The sequence below is a fragment of the Nanorana parkeri genome, unplaced genomic scaffold (genome assembly GCF_000935625.1).
Source record: "Nanorana parkeri isolate BGI_ZX_2015 unplaced genomic scaffold, ASM93562v1 scaffold160, whole genome shotgun sequence".
Taxonomy (NCBI): Eukaryota; Metazoa; Chordata; class Amphibia; order Anura; family Dicroglossidae; genus Nanorana; species Nanorana parkeri.
The window spans coordinates 708,821-727,357 of NW_017306428.1; the positions used below are offsets into that span (position 1 = coordinate 708,821).

Genomic DNA, 18,537 nt, shown 5'->3' on the forward strand with positions numbered 1-18,537 from the left:
ACACACATACATACAGTATATATATATATATATAAATATATTCTTGTTAATTGGATCATAACGCACTTACTTACAGCATGCCAGTCAAAGAATTTGTATTTTTGAGCATGAAAATTTACTTTAAGTAGAAATCACATTGATTGCTCTGTAGCTTGTTTACAACTATATATTGCAGCTTAGCGTCTTGAAGAGAAATGGGACATAATTCTGTTGAAATATTTTGTGTATCAACACAAATACTGAATTCAGGTGTTCACAAAAATAACTAAAAATGGTTGAATGCCCCAATAAAAAGCTAGTGTCTGTGCTTCTTTTTGTTCTGTTTAATTGTTTTGCAATATCCATGTCTAAACTGACAACTAGAACTGTATTTTGTTATCCGTAATTATGTGATAATTTGTTTTACAACATAATGGATCCATTTTCTGATGAGGGTTTCTCGTTGTTAACTTCAGTAAAATGTTTTATTATAGATGCACAGTAAACCAGCTCAAAATGATCCTATCACTTGCTGTAACTTGGGAGTTTAAACAATTTTTTTAACCTGTTGCATTTATTTGTAGAATTATATATTGTAAGGTGTATGGCACATTTTAAATGCATGTAATGAGAGAAAGTCAATCTCTGCTCCTGAAGACACCTAATGTTGCAGCATGCCTGTGTGCACCACTCTGAAAGGTGGGGCAAGATTAGAGCCCCTTCAGGTTGTTGTACTGTTGGAGAGATGTCCTCTTACTTCTTGTCCCATAGATGCTACAGAAAGTAAGAGGAAATCACCACAAAATAAAAGGAGATCCTATCTTACACTATTGTCATCGGACCAGGTGTCCCCTTTGGAAGATTTTCCCTATCAACAAAATCCTAACAGTGATGAAACGTTTTTCTACACTGCCCAAAGCAACACAAAATGTGGCTAGACATACACTTGAAGAATTGCAAAACTGCCAAGGAAAAGAATCAGATCAGTTTTCCCTTCTGTGTGCTGAAGCTGTGATAGAAATTCTTTATATGGAACTTTTATGCTGTTGACTTGTGAGATGAAACAAGATTAGCAGAAAATAGTCCCTATATTATGATGATTATGTATAGGTAATACTAAAAAGAAAACAGGCAATCCTGATTTTGAAGACTGATAAAACATTTTTTCAGGTACTTTGGGACTCAAAATAAAAGTATTGACAATTGTTGTATCTTCCTTACATGGAATTTAATAAATAACACGATCACCCAAGCTGGGTACCTCTCAGTTTAATCAGGAGACATAAGTTATGGAAAATGTTTGAAACAGAAGTTTAAAAATTGTGGCAGGCATACGCTGGTACAAGTACAACCACAGAGGTCTCTGGAGGAGGGTGTGATTAATTTGATGGTTTGCAGCACAGCCACTGACAGCAAAGTTCAGTTTGGGATGAGATGAACTCATGCCTATTCTAAAAACGTTGGCACAAATTCCACAATCTATACAATGTTTGTTGTTATACTTTGGCAAGACATTATAGACATTTTATATCTGCCCTGGATTTATGTGCAGGTAAGGTTGCCTGATGTTTGATGTTGCTCATTGGTTAAGATATACATTGAGTTAGCACTGTTATAGTTGGAGTTTTCACAGCCCACTCATTGTGTGATTTTTCTCTCTTTTATGTTTTGTTTAATATTGGCTGATTAAAGAATACCTCTTCTAGAAAAAAAAATCAATAGTCTTCTTGGTATTATGTTTTGACCACAATGTAGTCATGCACAAGGTCAAACTGTTGCATGATCCAAATGGTTCTAATACAGCCAATTTAGTGTTTGACCATGGGTGGCTAAAGATTGTGCAATCTTGAATGGGTTGGAAAGGTCTGGGATTTTTTACATTTTGCTAATCAAAAGGAAGTTTTTTGTAAAACAAGAAAATATTTTATCTGAGGAGGATGTCTCTCCCCTACTGCAACTTTTCCACAAATATTAACAATGACAGGGTTTCAGTTACAGTGTCACCTGTTATTGCATTTTGGTGCTGAGTAGTAACCAGAAAATAATTTGCTATGGGAAATTTTTTATTTCATCGATCAGACTCCAGCCACTATGAATGTGAGCAGCAGTGCAATGTTCTTTAGAATGGATGTGTGTGGCAGAAACTTCACCTTGCTGTTTTAAGAGTTGCTTAAGTAAAAATGTTTTCTGTTAAAATGGGATGTGTACATAAGGAGAAGAAGTGATCATCCCACTCTGATGACTCCTAATGATCAGTTGTGGGTACCAATAGTGAATTTATCAGAGATCCTTGAGTGAATCTTTTCTGCTTTATTAAAACCCACAAAGGCCCACAGGAATTCTAATACCATCAAACACAACTCACCTGGCATATGTCAAGGAAGCTAAATTACCATGCCAAAGGAAACTAAGCATCTTAGTCAATTTATTTAAGAACAAACATTTGCTGTATAACATGAGTTCGAGTCGAACATTGGCAGTTCGAGCGCTCACCGAATGCCGTACTTTATGGGATTTTTGCGGTTTGTTGGACCGCGGACATTCCATAATGCAAAATGCCCACTGAAGCTCTGATTTGTCAAAGTCTTGCACCTGACCAGGTCAGGTGCAAGACTTTGCCCAATCAGGGCTCAGCAGAGGAGGGGCCTGAATGAGAAAGTTCTCTATCAGGTCCCCCCATGCTGATTGACAGCAGGCAGTGGGCGGGTGCAATAGCCAGCTTGCTATTGGCTATTGCATTTTACAATATCCAATAGCAGGCTAGGTATAGCTCCCAGCCTGCAATGAAGAGGAGGCAGGGGGGCGGGGCAGAGGAGCAACGGCCGGACTGGATCATAGACGAAGCCGATGGACCAGGGGACCGGAGGCCGGGACAGCAGCGGAGGGACCAGGGGACCGGAGGCCGGGACAGCAGCGGAGGGACCAGGGGACCGGAGGCCGGGACAGCAGCGGAGGTAAGGGGGGCAGCGAAGGCATGCAGCGGTCTGTGCCCCTGCTGTCTCCACCAACACAGGTGTGGAGAGCAGCGGGGATTTGAAGGGACACAGGCCGCTGCAGCCACAGTTTTCCTACATGTACCGGCAGCTGTATGGGGGTCGCACATTCGACCCCCATACACTTGCATTGAGTTTGAGTTCATAGTCGAACATTTCGGCCGTTCAAATGTTCGAGTACAAACCGAACACTGGGTTGTTCGGCTTATCCCTAGAGAGGATATGTGAAATAGATAGCATATAACAGTAAATCAGTCCTACAGTTATACTCATTATTTCTAGTGAGTTTTAAGTCCTCATAAAATAGAAATGTGAAATTAAATAAGATAGTTGACTTACATTTTTTTTAGGTTCATAAATATTCAGATAGAAAAGTATTTTCTAGCTGGCAGTTAAAATTATAATCATTGTGTGACAGTTTGTAGCAGTAACCCAAATTGTATGCCATTATAGCATAGACAGTACACATTTGACCACACTCATTACTTAAATTATTTTGGAATTGCAGAAAAGCATGTTTGTTGAGGTGTATATATTTTTGTGTTGAAAAAAAGTAATCTTCATTCATTAACACAATAAGGCACGATTTTGTCATTCTCAGATCCAGTTCAACTTAGAGGTATAGCCAAAGGCCTTGTCGCTCTAATTCTTATCTAGTGGCTCAAGTCTTCCTCTTGATGGTATTTAATGTTTTTGTCCATAGATACATCAGGCTACAGAAACCAGGACTTGCAGGGCTTGATAGGTTAAGTAATTGCAATGATTGGGCAATGACAGTGGTTAAAGATCCCATGGAACTGGTGGTTGTGATGCATAGAGGGAGAAGGAAAGCCAAATTCCTTTGGGCCATAAGCTGTTAAAACCTTTTCAAACACAACCAGTTACTTCTGTTTCAATTCTTGACTATTTAAAGGCTGTTCCAGCAAACCCAATTTTTTTCCTTTTTAAATGTATGTCATCTTTTTGGATACAAATGTACTCAAGTTCGCGTTTTGTTTCTTTGAAGGATCTTCATGGAGCTGATGTGAAAAATCACTAAGTAAAAGGCATGCACCTAAGAAAGTCATCTATCTCTCAAACTGTTACATACTGACAACACCAGAACTCATGTGATATATAATTTAACATATATAGTACGTGTGAGGAAGGGCAAGGTGTTTCCTTTAGGATGTTTCCCTTTAAAAATAATACGTCAGTCACATAAGTGGGCCTTCCCACATAATTAGACTCCAGCTCTCATCACTGCTGTGAAAGTGTGTGGCGTGTGCTAACAGCTTGCTAAAGTTCAGTCTGTTAACAACACGTGTTTTCCTTGCAAGCATTTGGTGAATGAAAGACAGGATACCATAATTACAAGTGCCGGTTTAAAAATAAGTAAAGTGAGATAGAAGTGTCAGCCTGACAGCTTCTTTCTGCTGGATCTTCTACAACCTGTTTAGTAAATGATAAGTCTCCAGTTAGCGACAAGAAGCAGAGTCCTGCAGAGAGCTTTGATACTTAGTGAAGTGGCGGATATTAATTAAACCAACATGCTGAGCAAACTGCAGACAAATAAAGAATGACCCCAAAGGCTAGAGTTTGGCATCTAGCAGAGAATTTGTTTTTAAGTATTAATTTATATCCTTGACACTGTAAACTGCCCATTATCCTGCCGTTATATTGTTTATTTACTTTAATCTGCTTTGTCAGAGAGGAACACAGTATTCACTTAATCTCTGACTCCTTCACAAAATCCTTGAGCCAAATATTACTTACTATAAATATAGCATTTTTTAACTATAGTATGAACTGGCTGGGTAGAGCAGAATCAGCAGGACTCTATTAAGCTGGTGTACTCTAAAAGACAATGTTATTAAGGCCTCATTCACACCAAGGCTTTTGTCATGCATATTTTTATATAGCCTTCGTTCACACCTGAGCGTAGTGTCATGTGTACAAAAACACCTGTAGCTGGAAAAAGTACATGAGCTTTTTTTGGCCAGATCAGCGCGATGTGTCCCCATAGACGCAATAGGAAACGATTCAAAATACTATTTGCTATTGTTGTAGCGCATTTTTGCAACATTATATACGTGTACAAATGTTAGCGCAAATCCGCTAAAAAAAAACCCACACTTAAACGTCGTCACCTTTGAGTGAATGAGGCCTCATAGTGGAAGTGTAACTCTCACCCACTTATAACAACAGGACAGTCATGTTTGTGGACACATATTCTTCCTAAAATGTACGGAATATAAATTACATCACTGTGGCAAGAGACTTGTGAATCATAAAGTTATTCTGTCCCATGATGAAGTCATGTCTCTAGTACGCAGGTTTTATTGTTAAAGTGACACTAAACTCGGGAGTTAAATTTTAAAAATGCATTCAACACCTTAAAATTGAATTCCCCCCTCCCCGCTCCGATCCGCCAGCGCTGACTGGCGGAACGAACGGGGGAGGGTACAGCTGGCTCTGCCTCTAGATAGGCAGAGCCAGCTGTCAGTCACGCAGCTGGGCGGATCCCGGCACAATTGTCGGGATCCGCTTCAGCTGCGGCGTCTCAGTATACCGCTAGCGGCAGCTCGCGGTATACTGGGGCATCTCAGTATACCACGAGTTACAGCTCGCGGTATACTGAGCATAGGGTGACGGGAGGACGCTAGTTTGTGTCCTCCCGTTACCCTAAGGAGAACTATGAGGAAAGACTTAACCCCATAGTTCTCCTTTAACTAGTAACAAAAATGTATCTTATTTGTGTATCACTCAGCTATAGATCCTCAAATCATCTCTGAACTGGTGTTGACACCGTCCTACCTTCTTGAGGGTGGCTACTTTTGTTCCCCATGGTCCCTGTGTGTTGTAAAGTAGCCACCGCTCCAAGCTCACTCCTATGATGGACTACAATCTCAATACAGATTAGTAAACTAAACATCAGATTGTAGTCCATCACGGGAGCGAGCTTGGAGCGGAGGCTACTTTACAACACATACAAGGACCATGGAGAACAAAAGTAGCCACCCTCCAGAAGAAAGTACAGTGTCAGCATATAGTTACATAGTTACATAGTATTTGAGGTTGCATAAATACATAAGTCCACCAAGTCCAACCTATTGCGTGTATGCATTTATGGTTCTGCTGGTGTGCGCGTGTATGAGTCCATGTGTGATCTTGTTCTTAGGAGTACCTGTACCCTTGTATGTTATGGTCTCTAAGGAAATCGTCCAAGAGCTTCTTGAATGATTCCACATTCTTAGCTGAAATCACTGCATGTGGCCGCGAGTTCCAGACCCTAACTGCTCTAACTGAGAAGAACCCCCTGCGCCCCTTGTGCTGAAATTTTTTCTCCACCAATTTTAGATGGTGGCCTCTAGTCTTTGTTATGGGGTTAACTGTAAAGAGTTTGTTGCTAATGTTGCTGTCACCGTTGAACATTTTATTCATGAAAATCCCCCTTAATCTCCTTACTTCCAACAAGAACATATTTAAATTTAGTAGCCTTGTCTCATAGCTCTGGTCCTCCATCCCATTAATGAGTTTGGTTTGAGCATCTACAGTGATACAGAAATATGCTCCAGTATTGTTCATAGTTCAGGTACTTGAATTCATTTTTAAGATTTAACTTCTAAATTTAGTGTTACTTTAAGAGTGTTTCTCCACTTCTTGTGTCCTCTTAAGCCCCATGAACATGGGAATAAAAATACATGTGGGCATTTGGCGCTAATTTCTAAACACACCTTAAAGTATTGTCTTGCTCTGGCTGAATGCATAACTGGATGTTTCACAGCGTCTAGGTGCATACAGTCTAACAAAAATTTGCTGTATCCTGGGACCATTTAGCCTGGTTTTATGTGGCTAAACATGGGTAAACATGTATACACACAGCTAAACCCAGGAACATCTAATTACAGGAAAAGTGATATGGGAAACAATAAATTTGTTTGTACTTCCAAGATAACTCCTTCTGTGTTTAACGCAGGGGACCCGTGTGCATGGGGCCTTAGGCAACAAGGACAACACTTGAAGGGACATTATTTTAATTTTTGGCAGAAGAGTTAAATCATAGAGGAAATGTTTCAGTTCCCAACACTGCACCACAGCCATTGCAATTATAAGGGGGTTCTACTCTTGAGCTTTTCATTTGTTAAAATACAAGAACACAAGTGGGGACAATTGGAGGAGTGGAAACAGAATCAAGAATTTTGAGATTTTGCCTCTGTGTTCCACAAGAGGCGTATTAAGCCAGTTGAGGATGTCTTCAATATCATTTTCAGGTGGAGCTTTTCCAGGGTCAGTAGCAGTAAGAGGCACCTGAGAGGCAGGGTATGAGATGAGAACTGTTTCTGCTTATGGCAGAAATGGCCCTCAAAGTGGGTTCTTCCATTTTTTATTTTGGGAATTCACAAACAGCAGATATTTTGCTGTGCACTCAACATGGATACTAGTTTAGTAAACGGATAGAAACATGCTTATTTTAGGAAACAGTGAAAGTTCTGCATGCTGGGAAAATTACAGTAATTCATAGGGACCGATGTTCACCTTTTATGTAATAAGCACATTTAGAAGAAAGATGGTGTACAATCGGTTGCCATGCGTTATTGCACTCTGGGCATTGGTCTTTGCCGTGTTACACAAGTCTGGAAGTGGTGTATTGCTATAAATGGACTTATCTGACTGTGGAATAATAATGCTCACATAAGATGATTTCTATGTTTTCAGGAGTAGCTGTATAGTTACAAAGGCTTTACAAAAGAAAAGCGTGCTGATCAAGCTTGTCTTGTCAGTAGTAAAAACAATGCTGTGTACAGAAAATGCTTGTTGCTTAGTATACATAGCCGAAGGAGATTTGCATCATATTTTACCCTTCTACTGAAACTGTCATCAAAAGCGCGGGAACCGATTTTCTGTATGACTTGCATATTGTTTTAAAAAAAAATTAAAAGAGAGTCATCTGTAATTACCAGTTTGCTGAATTAATTCCTGCAGGGTTTGTACTCTTGCCATTAGTAAAAAGAGATAAGTTGAAATGTATTAAAATTTCACTGTACAACTGGGAGTTTTTGTTCACAGTAAACGTGTTAATGTTTTTCCATTGCTCTAGTGTTTGTGTTTAAACTTAGAGAATAAGCCCACCAGGGACAATATCATAGGAGAAATCTTGTATGATAGAAGAATACTTTAGAGAACATACTGAAAAATATATTTTCCTTGACTATTTAGGGACACAATATAACTTTCTTTCAACACACAACTGTCTCTCGGTGTGGCAAATTGCAGAAAGTGCCATCTTTTGGATGAAATTGCAGTGCATCTTTAGTTTCTCTCCTCCCGCTGTGCGCTGCTCTGTGTCCCCTCTGACACAGTGCAGCATCCAGCCGGGAGGAAAGAACATGCCAGAGGAAGCCCCCCTCAGCTTCCTCTGACCAATCAGGATGGAGACAGCTGTGCGCTGTCACGGGAGCTCGAGCCGGCAGTGAGGGGGAGTAGTCAGCTGTCAAAATAGACAGAGCTCTCCTCCCTGCACCGGACGCTCAGTCTCCTATGACAGAGTCAGAATGGGGAGTGGTACAAGCAGTTATCGCTGACTGTTTGTACATAACAGGACATATTATGAGTTACTATGTACCAGTTATGAATGAACAGGAAGTGATCTACATCACTTCCTGTTCATTCATAATTGTGCACATGGTAAACATACTATCTCCACAAGTTATGAATGAACAGGAACACTTAGTACAGAGGCTTCCTGTTCATTTATAAAAGGGGCTGAAGAAAAAGAGATTGTGGACTCTGTGTCCTTAATCTCTTTTTCTATTTTAAAAGGGAAGGATCAGTAAAGTTACAAAATAAAAATATTTTAAATAAAATAAAATAAAAATTAATTATAACAAAATTAAAAAGTTTACAAAAAATAAATCAAAATAAAATATGTAAATCTTTTTTAAAAGGTTAGAAAAAAATAGTTTTCAGTTTTGGCCTGACGTTTTTTTTATTTTGGGTTTTAGTTTAAAATGTTCATTTTGGAGCACCTCTAAAAAATACTGTGCAGCTGCCATGTACAGAAGTAAAGTAACATTAACCACTGCTTACAACTTTGCAATAATAACTCAAAGTATGTACTTACTAAAAATACACTTTAGTTTCCCACTGAAAGCCTTTCATTCAAAGAGAAAACAAATGTTAGATTGGGTTGATGATGAGCCTATTTGTGATACGTTATGGGTGCCCCACTGCATTTCAAGTGTATCTCATATGTGGAGTCATCTTCACTAATACAATTTGAAAAGCTGCTAATACACTTATATTTCTCCATGGCATTACAGAAACGTATTGCTAACATAATAGACTAGGATATTGTTGTGGGAAAGTGACAGCTATCTGGATGCTGCTGTTTTGTTATCTTTGGTAGCATACTTATAGGTCCAAGTATGTGCTGAATAAGTAGGCTGTGACAAATCCTTACCAACAAGTTCTATCCCACTCCTAATAACCTTATCAATCTAGAAGTTTTAAAACAGTGCACTGAGGAAATACATAGAATGTACTTCGTCAATACACTAACACAATTTCACTGGGCCCTGTGAATATGCATGTCCTGTGTTGACAACTCACAGAGCCTGCCTTCTAAACAACAACTCAACCTTTGAACAATGTAACATTATAATTGCTTGCTAGAAGGAGTGCATGATGGAATATGTAGTCTCGAGAAAGTGAGATTGCATCACGGCAAGCAGCAGGAAAAGAGATGCAAAGCATACTCTGAATTCAGAAGGCAGCACTCACTAAAGAAAAGAGATTTTTTTCAAGTAAGCTTTGATTGCATTATTAAAAACAACTCTAGTATGTATTCCTATTACAATGCTGATGTTTTAACAGGACAGTGTATGCTGGGACTTTACAACTCCATTAAGTTTAACCTTATAAAGCACAATGGGGTAAATGTGCAGCAGTGAGGTTTGGTGCACTCCAGTGATTTCTTAGTGAGCCTTCTGACATTTTTTTAAAATAAAATGTATGGAATATTATAAATTATTTTTTCTTTTCTCTATTTACCCACAGATTTCTAGCAGGTGGGAATTAATGGGTCAAACAGTCCTAAACCATATACATGACGCTTCTTATAATTACAACTGGCATACCTGACTCTGCCAGTGCCATCTAGGGAATCGCAGGCACCAAGTGTTGGTAGCTTAAGTTTTACATAGAGCTTCCATAGAGTTTTAGTGTACCTTGAAGAATTTACCAAACCAACTGTAGGATCATAATAAAGTTGAAACATTATTCTTTCCACTTTCTGTTAATATAAAGCAAAATTAGACATAACATTTTGTGTGGCCTTTCGGATACAGCGGGTCTGCTTCCAAGGCCCCAGAATCTTTACTGCCATTAAACACTAGTCAGCAGGTTTAATTTGCCATGTATAATATTGTATGTCTACACTTAGAAAGACACCCATGTAACCTGGTATTTGAGGGAGATTGTGCCTATTATTACAATAAAAGACTCAACAATTTCAGCCTGTGTGTGGAAAAGCATGTATTATCCCATGACGGACTTTAACAGGCTGTTTTTCTTAACAGGTTGTGATGTTCTGTACTCCCTGTTCTGACCATTCCTGAACCTGTGAAACAAACATGCTGACCTGTTTTAGAAATAAATGGGCTGTGTTTAATGCAGGTGTTTATTAAAAGAGAACTATGGGGTAAATATTTTTCCTTATAATTCTCTTTAGGGTCATGGGAGGACATATACTAACCTCCTCCTGTGACCCAAAGCTTGGTATATAGTGGGCTATTGCCCGCGATATACTGAGAGCGCTGCAGCCTGGACAAATCCTGACAATACTGCTGAGATCCAGGTGTGTGAGTGACAGCTGGCTCTGCATATCTAGAGGCTGAGACAGCTATGCCCGCCCCCTCCCCTGTTTGTTCCTCCACTCAGCACTGGAGGATCAGAGAAGGGAGAGGGGAATCTCTGTGGGAAGCGGTGACTGACAGTCAACGCTCACTGTAGGGAGACAATCGGAAAGTGGGAGATCGGTGCATGTTTCTGCTCACTTCCCGATCGATAGAGACGACCTGTGATAACTTCTTTGTCACAGGTCAGCTCTAACTGTGAGGATGAGTGGACATCACTTACCTCATAGTTCTCCTTTACGTCAATTGGAAGACAATTGGGCTTATTTACTAAACAAGCTGAGCATCTTCACTTATAAAATTGTGTAAATAATTACTTCAATTCTCCAATCATGTGAAAAGCAAATGCACCTGCAGATTCTTTTCACATGATTAGGTAACAAATGAATATTCACACATTTTTTCAACTTCTTTAGTAAACCGACCTCATTACCTAAATACTGTATGTCTTTCTGCATAGGAAAAATATGTGTTGTGCTTTTCTTATCAATACTGCTATATGTAGTATCCAATATCTGCACAGTAAGTAGTCCTGTGTAAACGGTTGTGTCTACCTTTTTCATAATTTCAAACCTGCCTGTGTGCATGTGCTTCCTTTTTAAAACACAGACAAAAAAAAGCTTTATCTTAAAATGTGTAAAGTGTGCAGGAAAGGGTTAAAATCTGACTGTCCCTTCGTTACTTTCTTGCATGGCACAGCAGCACAATTAATTACAGAGTTCATTAATTAGTGAACATATTAAAGAAAGACACCATTACTGACAAGTGCAGACGTGATATATCATCAAGTCAATAAACTATTGAACATGGAACTGGACCTTTCAGCAAGCTCTCCTTTCTTCCTCACTGTTAACCTACAGACACATATATTATTCCTGCTTCATCAGCAGTTGTCGTTGGTAATATATTTCTTATTACTATTTCCGTTAATCAGGAATACATACTTATATAGCTTGGAAAATGAGCGATCGAACAGTTTACATGATGGAGGGAGTGCTGTAAGTACTGTGTATGACAGCATAATTTATTCCATGCAAGGGACTGGTTTTAAACAGTGGTGTTACAGAGGAGTTATAAACTACTGCTTGGATGAAGATAACTTACTGTGCTGCAGCAACCTCATAAGTGTGTGTAAAGCTGAATATAGAGAGCAGAGCATTTCTAAGAAACCAGTATTTAAACAATACAGGGGTGGGCCACAATACCTCTCAGCCTTTGTCTCTGTGATCTAGTGCCATTTAGTAAGCAGAGACATATGGATAAAGTTGTTACCTACATAAGCCTAATGTTGGAGTGGCTTTAAAATATTTTATTTTTGAAAAAGACAATTATGTGTTTTAGGGGAGAGCTTTTTAGTTTCTCTTGTAGGAGTGGCGTTAAAATATTTTATTTTTGAAAAAGACAATTATGTGTTTTAGGGAAGAGCTTTTTAGGTTCTCTTGTAGGAGTGGCTTTAAAATATTTTATTTTTGAAAAAGACAATTATGTGTTTTAGGGGAGAGCTTTTCGATTTCTCTTGTAGAAATGGCTTTAAAATATTTTATTTTTGAAAAATACATTGATGTGTTTTAGGGGTGAACTTTTCAGTTTCTTTTGGACTGCATTACCATAGCCAGAGTAGTTATCTCTTATGTTAAATATTTGTTAAATTTGTATAATGTCCGCTGCTTTTTCTTTCTAAAGGCTGAGCTAAAAGAGTGATTTTATAGTCCCGCTTTTATAGTTAAAGGTTCCAAAGAACATTTTTGCAGACTGTGATGTTCACCTGCTTCCACAGTCACCATTATACGGTTATGAAATACAGCAGTTCAAACACTGTTTGATACGTTTGATTGCCAGAATCCATAGCTCTTATAAACATGAAGGAGGAGTTTGTCCTGCCTTTTTGGGAGGTTAAATTTTGCCAATCTCTTAGAAAGCTTAGTCAGGAACGCTGCCATTTTCTCCGCTATTCAGCGAAGAACAGACACATAGGGGTCTATACACTAAGCTGCCGTAGGCAGCCGAGTGAAAGACCGACCTGAAGTGAAGTGAGCCGAACGCTGTTCGGCTATTCACTTCAGGCTGGTACGGCTGATTTCAGCCGTATATCGGCTGCAATCAGCCGTACATCGTGCGGCTTCGCGTGGCTTCGGGTGGCACCCGAAGTGCAGGAGGAGTTCGACTCAGTCGATCCAACATCTGGATCGGCTAATCCGGACCTCCGGCAGGCTACTCGCTGCTGTTCGGTCTATTCTTACAGATGCAGAACAGAAGTGAGTGAATAGCCGAATGCCTCAGAGGGACCGAGCAGAACAGAAAAATAGTTTAAAAAGTACAAAAAAATCCATAGAAAACAATTGTGCGGAGTTAGCAACAACAGCCAGCTCCGCCCAACAGTTTTCTATTGGCCGGCGGTTCTGCTGCCATAAAAAGAAAAAAAACTCTCCCGGGCGCTCCGGGAGTCTCCCGCCCAGGAGAGAAACACTGCTTTTTCTTTTTTTTCTTTATTCTAACACGGAGCCGTGTCAGAATAGAAAAAAATAAAATAAATTTTTTCCCTTAGGAATGCATTGCTAGATTCCTATTGGATATTTCAATTTGCAATAGCCACTAGTAAACTAGCATTGCACCCACACCTCTGTGCAGAACTGTAGCAGAGGGAGGGTGCAATGCTAGTTTACTATTGGCTATTGCAAATTGAAAAAGCCAATAGGAATCTAGCAATGCATTCCAATGGGCAAAATTTTTTTTATTTTTTTTTCTATTCTGACACGGCTCCGTGTCAGAATAAAGAAAGAAAAAAAGGAAAATCAGTGTTTCTCTCCTTGGCGGCGGAGCGCCAGGGAGAGTTTGCTGTCTGGAGATCAGTGTCCCTGGTTAGCTGGTAACCAGGAACACTGATCTCTCTGCAAGTGGCCGGAGACAGCCGTAAGATCATGCTGTCAGAAGCAGGCTGTCAGAAGCAGGCTGTCAGAAGCAGGCTGTCAGAAGCAGGCTGTCAGCGCGGCTCAGCCGAGCCGAGCAGGGGCGGACTGGGCCGGGGGCAGGGTGGCAATTGCCCACTGGGCCTCTCTGGTGACGCCTAAAAAGGTCTTGAAACCAGAGATGCCCTGATACTTAAAACCGATACCGGCGCTTTAATTTTTATAATTGATTCGGCTGTGTTAGGTCCCACGTTTGTTGGGGACCACGCAGCAGCCTTCTGGGGAACCACATGGTGCCTGCTTACAGCTTTTCCGCCGCCCTCACATCTCCCCCTGCTAAGACCCTCCCCACCCATTCTGAGACCTTCCACACCCCTCCTGAGACCATCTGACCAAGACATCAGGCTGACACCCCAGAGCAGAGCAGGAAAGAGTATGTAGCATTTTAATATACTATTATTCTGCATTGCTGTATAATGTATTGCTGGGATTTATAGTCCTCTATAGCTGATGGTATTATTCTGCATTGCTGTATAATGTATTGCTGGGATTTATAATCCCTCTACAGCTTTAATTTTTATAATTGATTCGGCTGTGTTAGGTCCCACGTTTGTTGGGGACCACGCAGCAGCCTTCTGGGGAACCACATGGTGCCTGCTTACAGCTTTTCCGCCGCCCTCACATCTCCCCCTGCTAAGACCCTCCCCACCCATTCTGAGACCTTCCACACCCCTCCTGAGACCATCTGACCAAGACATCAGGCTGACACCCCAGAGCAGAGCAGGAAAGAGTATGTAGCATTTTAATATACTATTATTCTGCATTGCTGTATAATGTATTGCTGGGATTTATAGTCCTCTATAGCTGATGGTATTATTCTGCATTGCTGTATAATGTATTGCTGGGATTTATAATCCCTCTACAGCTTGAAGTCAGTCGCAGAACTAAAAGGGGCGCAGCGGTCGTGTCGTGCACAGAACTGACAAATCATCCCACCACTACCAATGTGCTATAATTTTCCTCAAACCCAGAAATGTATCTGCCGCATCTCTTCAAGGTGCACAAGTGCATGAAGAAAGGGGGTCATGAAAACATCTGATTCGGATGACGCGGCAGCACCGTAATTGACATGGTCGAAAAAATTTATGAGGTTGAGAAAAATTATGGAACAATGACTTTGACACTGTCCAGCTCCTCCCACTATCCTTCCACAGCTCACAGTCCAAAAGTCCAGCGGCCTACAGTGGGTGAGAGTGCCTAAGTACCAGACATGGAGCGGAGTAAGGCCAGAACCATGTAGAGAGCCCAGTGGGAGGAAAACACCATCCCCCAACCAGCCACCCCTTTCATGGACTGACTAGTGAGTCTTCACATCACCCGATGTTCACACTACCATAAAATGGATGGCAAAAGTGGCAAGTGGGGGCGGGGGAAGAGGCAGATTGGGAGGGGGGCCAAGTCGCTGCATCATGGGCCTCCAGGTTGTACTTGCCCCCTTGGCTAAAAGTTGCCAGTCAGCCCCTGGAGCCGGGGGCATATGCGTTCGGCTCGACTGAGCCGCTCGGCCAAGTTCAGGAGCTGTATGGGCTATAGTGAATAGCCCATACAGCAGCCCTTCGGTTCTACTGAACCAAAGGGGTCCTGGGGCCGAGATTAGCTGAAGGATCGGCCAAAGCTACGGCTAGATCCTTCAGCTGCTTCGTGAATAGACCCCATATTTATTGTATGCACGGGCAATTAATATCTTTCAGGTCTATTCACAAAAGGGTGAAGAGTTTGGAGAAGGCAGGAGAAGTAAACAATCTAGGACAAAATAGCTGAACTGGAAAGTGAGCTGAATTGGATAATTTTTCCAAATCAGCTATTTTACCCTAGATTGTTCACTTAACCTGTCTTGTCCAAACTCTTCACCCTATTGTGAATAGACCTGCATGTGTTTTGGGGATTCACAGTTGCCTAGGCTCTGTCCTTAAATCAGGGATTCTGCATAGCAAAAACAAAGCAGTAAAATGGCATTTTCAACCAAGGTACTAAACACAATCGGGCTTATTCATTACCAGTGCAAGGGACAAAGTGCTACTGTTATCCTTAGCAACCAATAAGAATTCACTTTGTTGAAATCATACAGGTGCAGCCAAGAAGAATTATGATAGCCTTAGCTATGCAAGGCACTTTGTAAGCTAGGAAGGAAACACGTCTAATCCTGTTGTTTTTAGGATGAAATGTCTGATTGTAGATTGGTTTTAAATTTGTATATAATCAACTGTGATTTTACGACTAAAACATGCGCCTCATGTAAAACCCCATTGCATTGGTACTAGAAATCATACAGGTGCTAGATGGATTCCAAATGTTTTTTAGGAATATTGCACGTTACATTGAGCACTTTGTTCCATGCCCTGTATGCATTCAGCATTTATAGCATTCAGTATAATTTACTTGGAATTAATAGTTCATGTATCAAATACCAACATGCTAAATTACCAATACTTTTTAGTTCTCTACAAAGCTCTACTATCAATATCTATATATATTTTACATTTTAAATAGGGATATTCAGATACCAGTTCAGATACCAGTACCGATACTTGGCATTTTCACGAGAACTACTAGGGTCACGGAGGTTGCAGCTAGGAGCTAACTCTGGCGCTCCACCACTGTCCTGAAATCATTAGGCGGTATTGTTTTAGAAAAACTGTCACATGACAATATACAAAAATGTATCAGTACTCGTATCAGTACCTGTACTTGGAAAAATGGTATTGTGCATCCCTTTATTTATATTTATTTTAAAAAATCATACATTAAAACAGAGATGTACAAATCCCAGGAGCTCCGTGTGCTCCTTACAAATGGCAGCTGCCTCCTAACTTTTGAATTTTTCTCTAGTCTAGTCTTGGAGCTGCAAAAGTATCTGTACTTGTACCAAGTACGGTACATGGTATCTGAACATCCCTAATTGTAAATGTTCAACTTTTGCTGTGTTCAACAAAAATCTAACCTAGAATGGGAAAAATGGCTTTTATGCCAAATATTTTAGGTGTTCTGGTAACTTGTGTTTGTTAATAAATTAAAGGATAAACAACCTCAACTTCTTGAGCAAATCAACCCCTGCTTTTTGGATTCAGCCTGTGTAAGCAAAGTTAATTTGGGACTATGCTAGTATACAGTATGAACTATATAATTTCTTACAGCGTTCTTAGATAACCTCAGAGCTTCTATTTTGTTTATCAGTTCTAATGTTATGACAGCCACTTAAAGCTAGGACTCTCTTAAGTATTAAAGCACTGCATCGGAAATGTGCTTTTTCCATTTTTTGTGTCCCTGCAAATAACACTAATAGGTGATTACACTGTGTTTCCATAAGCCACAATCACTCATACATTTTGTAAGAGCATAAATTGTGAAATTGACATCTCGATCAATGACTTTCTCTTTCCTCTTCTAGGCCATCCGATGTACACTTGTAAATTGCACATGCGAATGTTTCCAGCCTGGGAAGATTAATCTGAGAACCTGTGACCAATGTAAACATGGCTGGGTGGCACATGGTAAGAAACAACATTGTGCTATTATTCTGTAGAAAGTTTAGATATTGCTTACCAAGTTCTGCCACTGTCGCAGATGCCTGAAATTAATACCCTTTACGCATTATGGACCAATGTTTTAATGTCTGACAATCCCCTAAAATACTATGTGCTGAGCATTATGAAGGTTTAATTTCATCAGGATTTAGCACAGCAAATGGGGAAATCAAGCTAGTGCAGACTGATTTACAGCAAGCTTCTAGTTAGAATTTTTATTTTCTAGGAACAAAGGCACGTAACACCAATGACTTTATTTTTTGTTCATTGAGATACACAAGATTAAGAGACATTTGGGTTTTACTGCCACCTACAGGAGGATTTGAACCTTGGAAAAAAGTGTGATCAGCCTGGTATAGCCTTTCCTACTCCCAGCAGGACTATTCACTAAGCTGTTAAAGGATCTAGCCGCAGCTTCGGCTGATCCTTCGGCCCCAGGACCCCTGCGGTTCAGTAGAACCAAAGGGCTGCTGTACGGGCTATTCACTATAGCCCATGCAGCTCCTGAAGTCGGTCGAGCTGAGGCATATGCTTCGGCTCGACTGAGCCGAGGTGAAAGCCGAAGCTGACATAACGGCCGCCCATGGGCCGGCCGACAGCCTGCTACTGACTGCTGGGCGGAGCCAGCCGTCATCTCACGGCTGGCTCTGGCCACTTGCACAGACAGATCAGCGTCCCTGGTTACCAGGTAACCAGGGATGCTGATCTCCAGATAGCCCAACTCTCCCGGATGCTCCGGGAGTCTCCCGCTATTAGATAGCGGCTCCCGGCCGCCCGGGAGAGAAACACTTTCTCCGGGAAAGGTTTACTCTGCTCGCTTGAACAGAGTATACCTTTCCCTGCTCTGTTGTCTTTTTTTTTTTACATCTGACATCGGAGCCATTGGTACCGAGCAGAATAGAAAACAGTTTAAAAAGTAGAAAAAATAAAATAGAAAACGATTGGGCGTAGCTAGGACTGACATCTAGCTACGCCCAACTGTTTTCTATTGGCCGGGCGATTCTGCTGCCGTCAGAATAATAATAAAAAGAAACCCCCATAGGAATCCATAGCTAAATTCATATTGGCTATTTCAATTTGCAATAGCCAATACCAAACTAATTGCACCCGCCCACTGCTGCTGTCAATCAGCAGAGGGGACCCGAAGTTCTCCATCAGGTTCCCTCTAGTGATTGACAGC

At 40.7% G+C, this 18,537-nt stretch overlaps 1 protein-coding gene across 1 annotated transcript in view; it reads left to right on the forward strand.

Moving 5' to 3' along the window:
* The window catches only part of BNC2 (basonuclin 2), a 280,535-nt gene that overhangs the window by 128,661 nt on the left and 133,337 nt on the right, over positions 1-18,537 (forward strand). Inside the window, exon 2 of the mRNA XM_018554464.1 lies at positions 17,222-17,324. Within this exon, the coding sequence (XP_018409966.1) occupies positions 17,222-17,324 (103 nt within the window). The remainder of the gene's footprint in view (positions 1-17,221; positions 17,325-18,537) is intronic.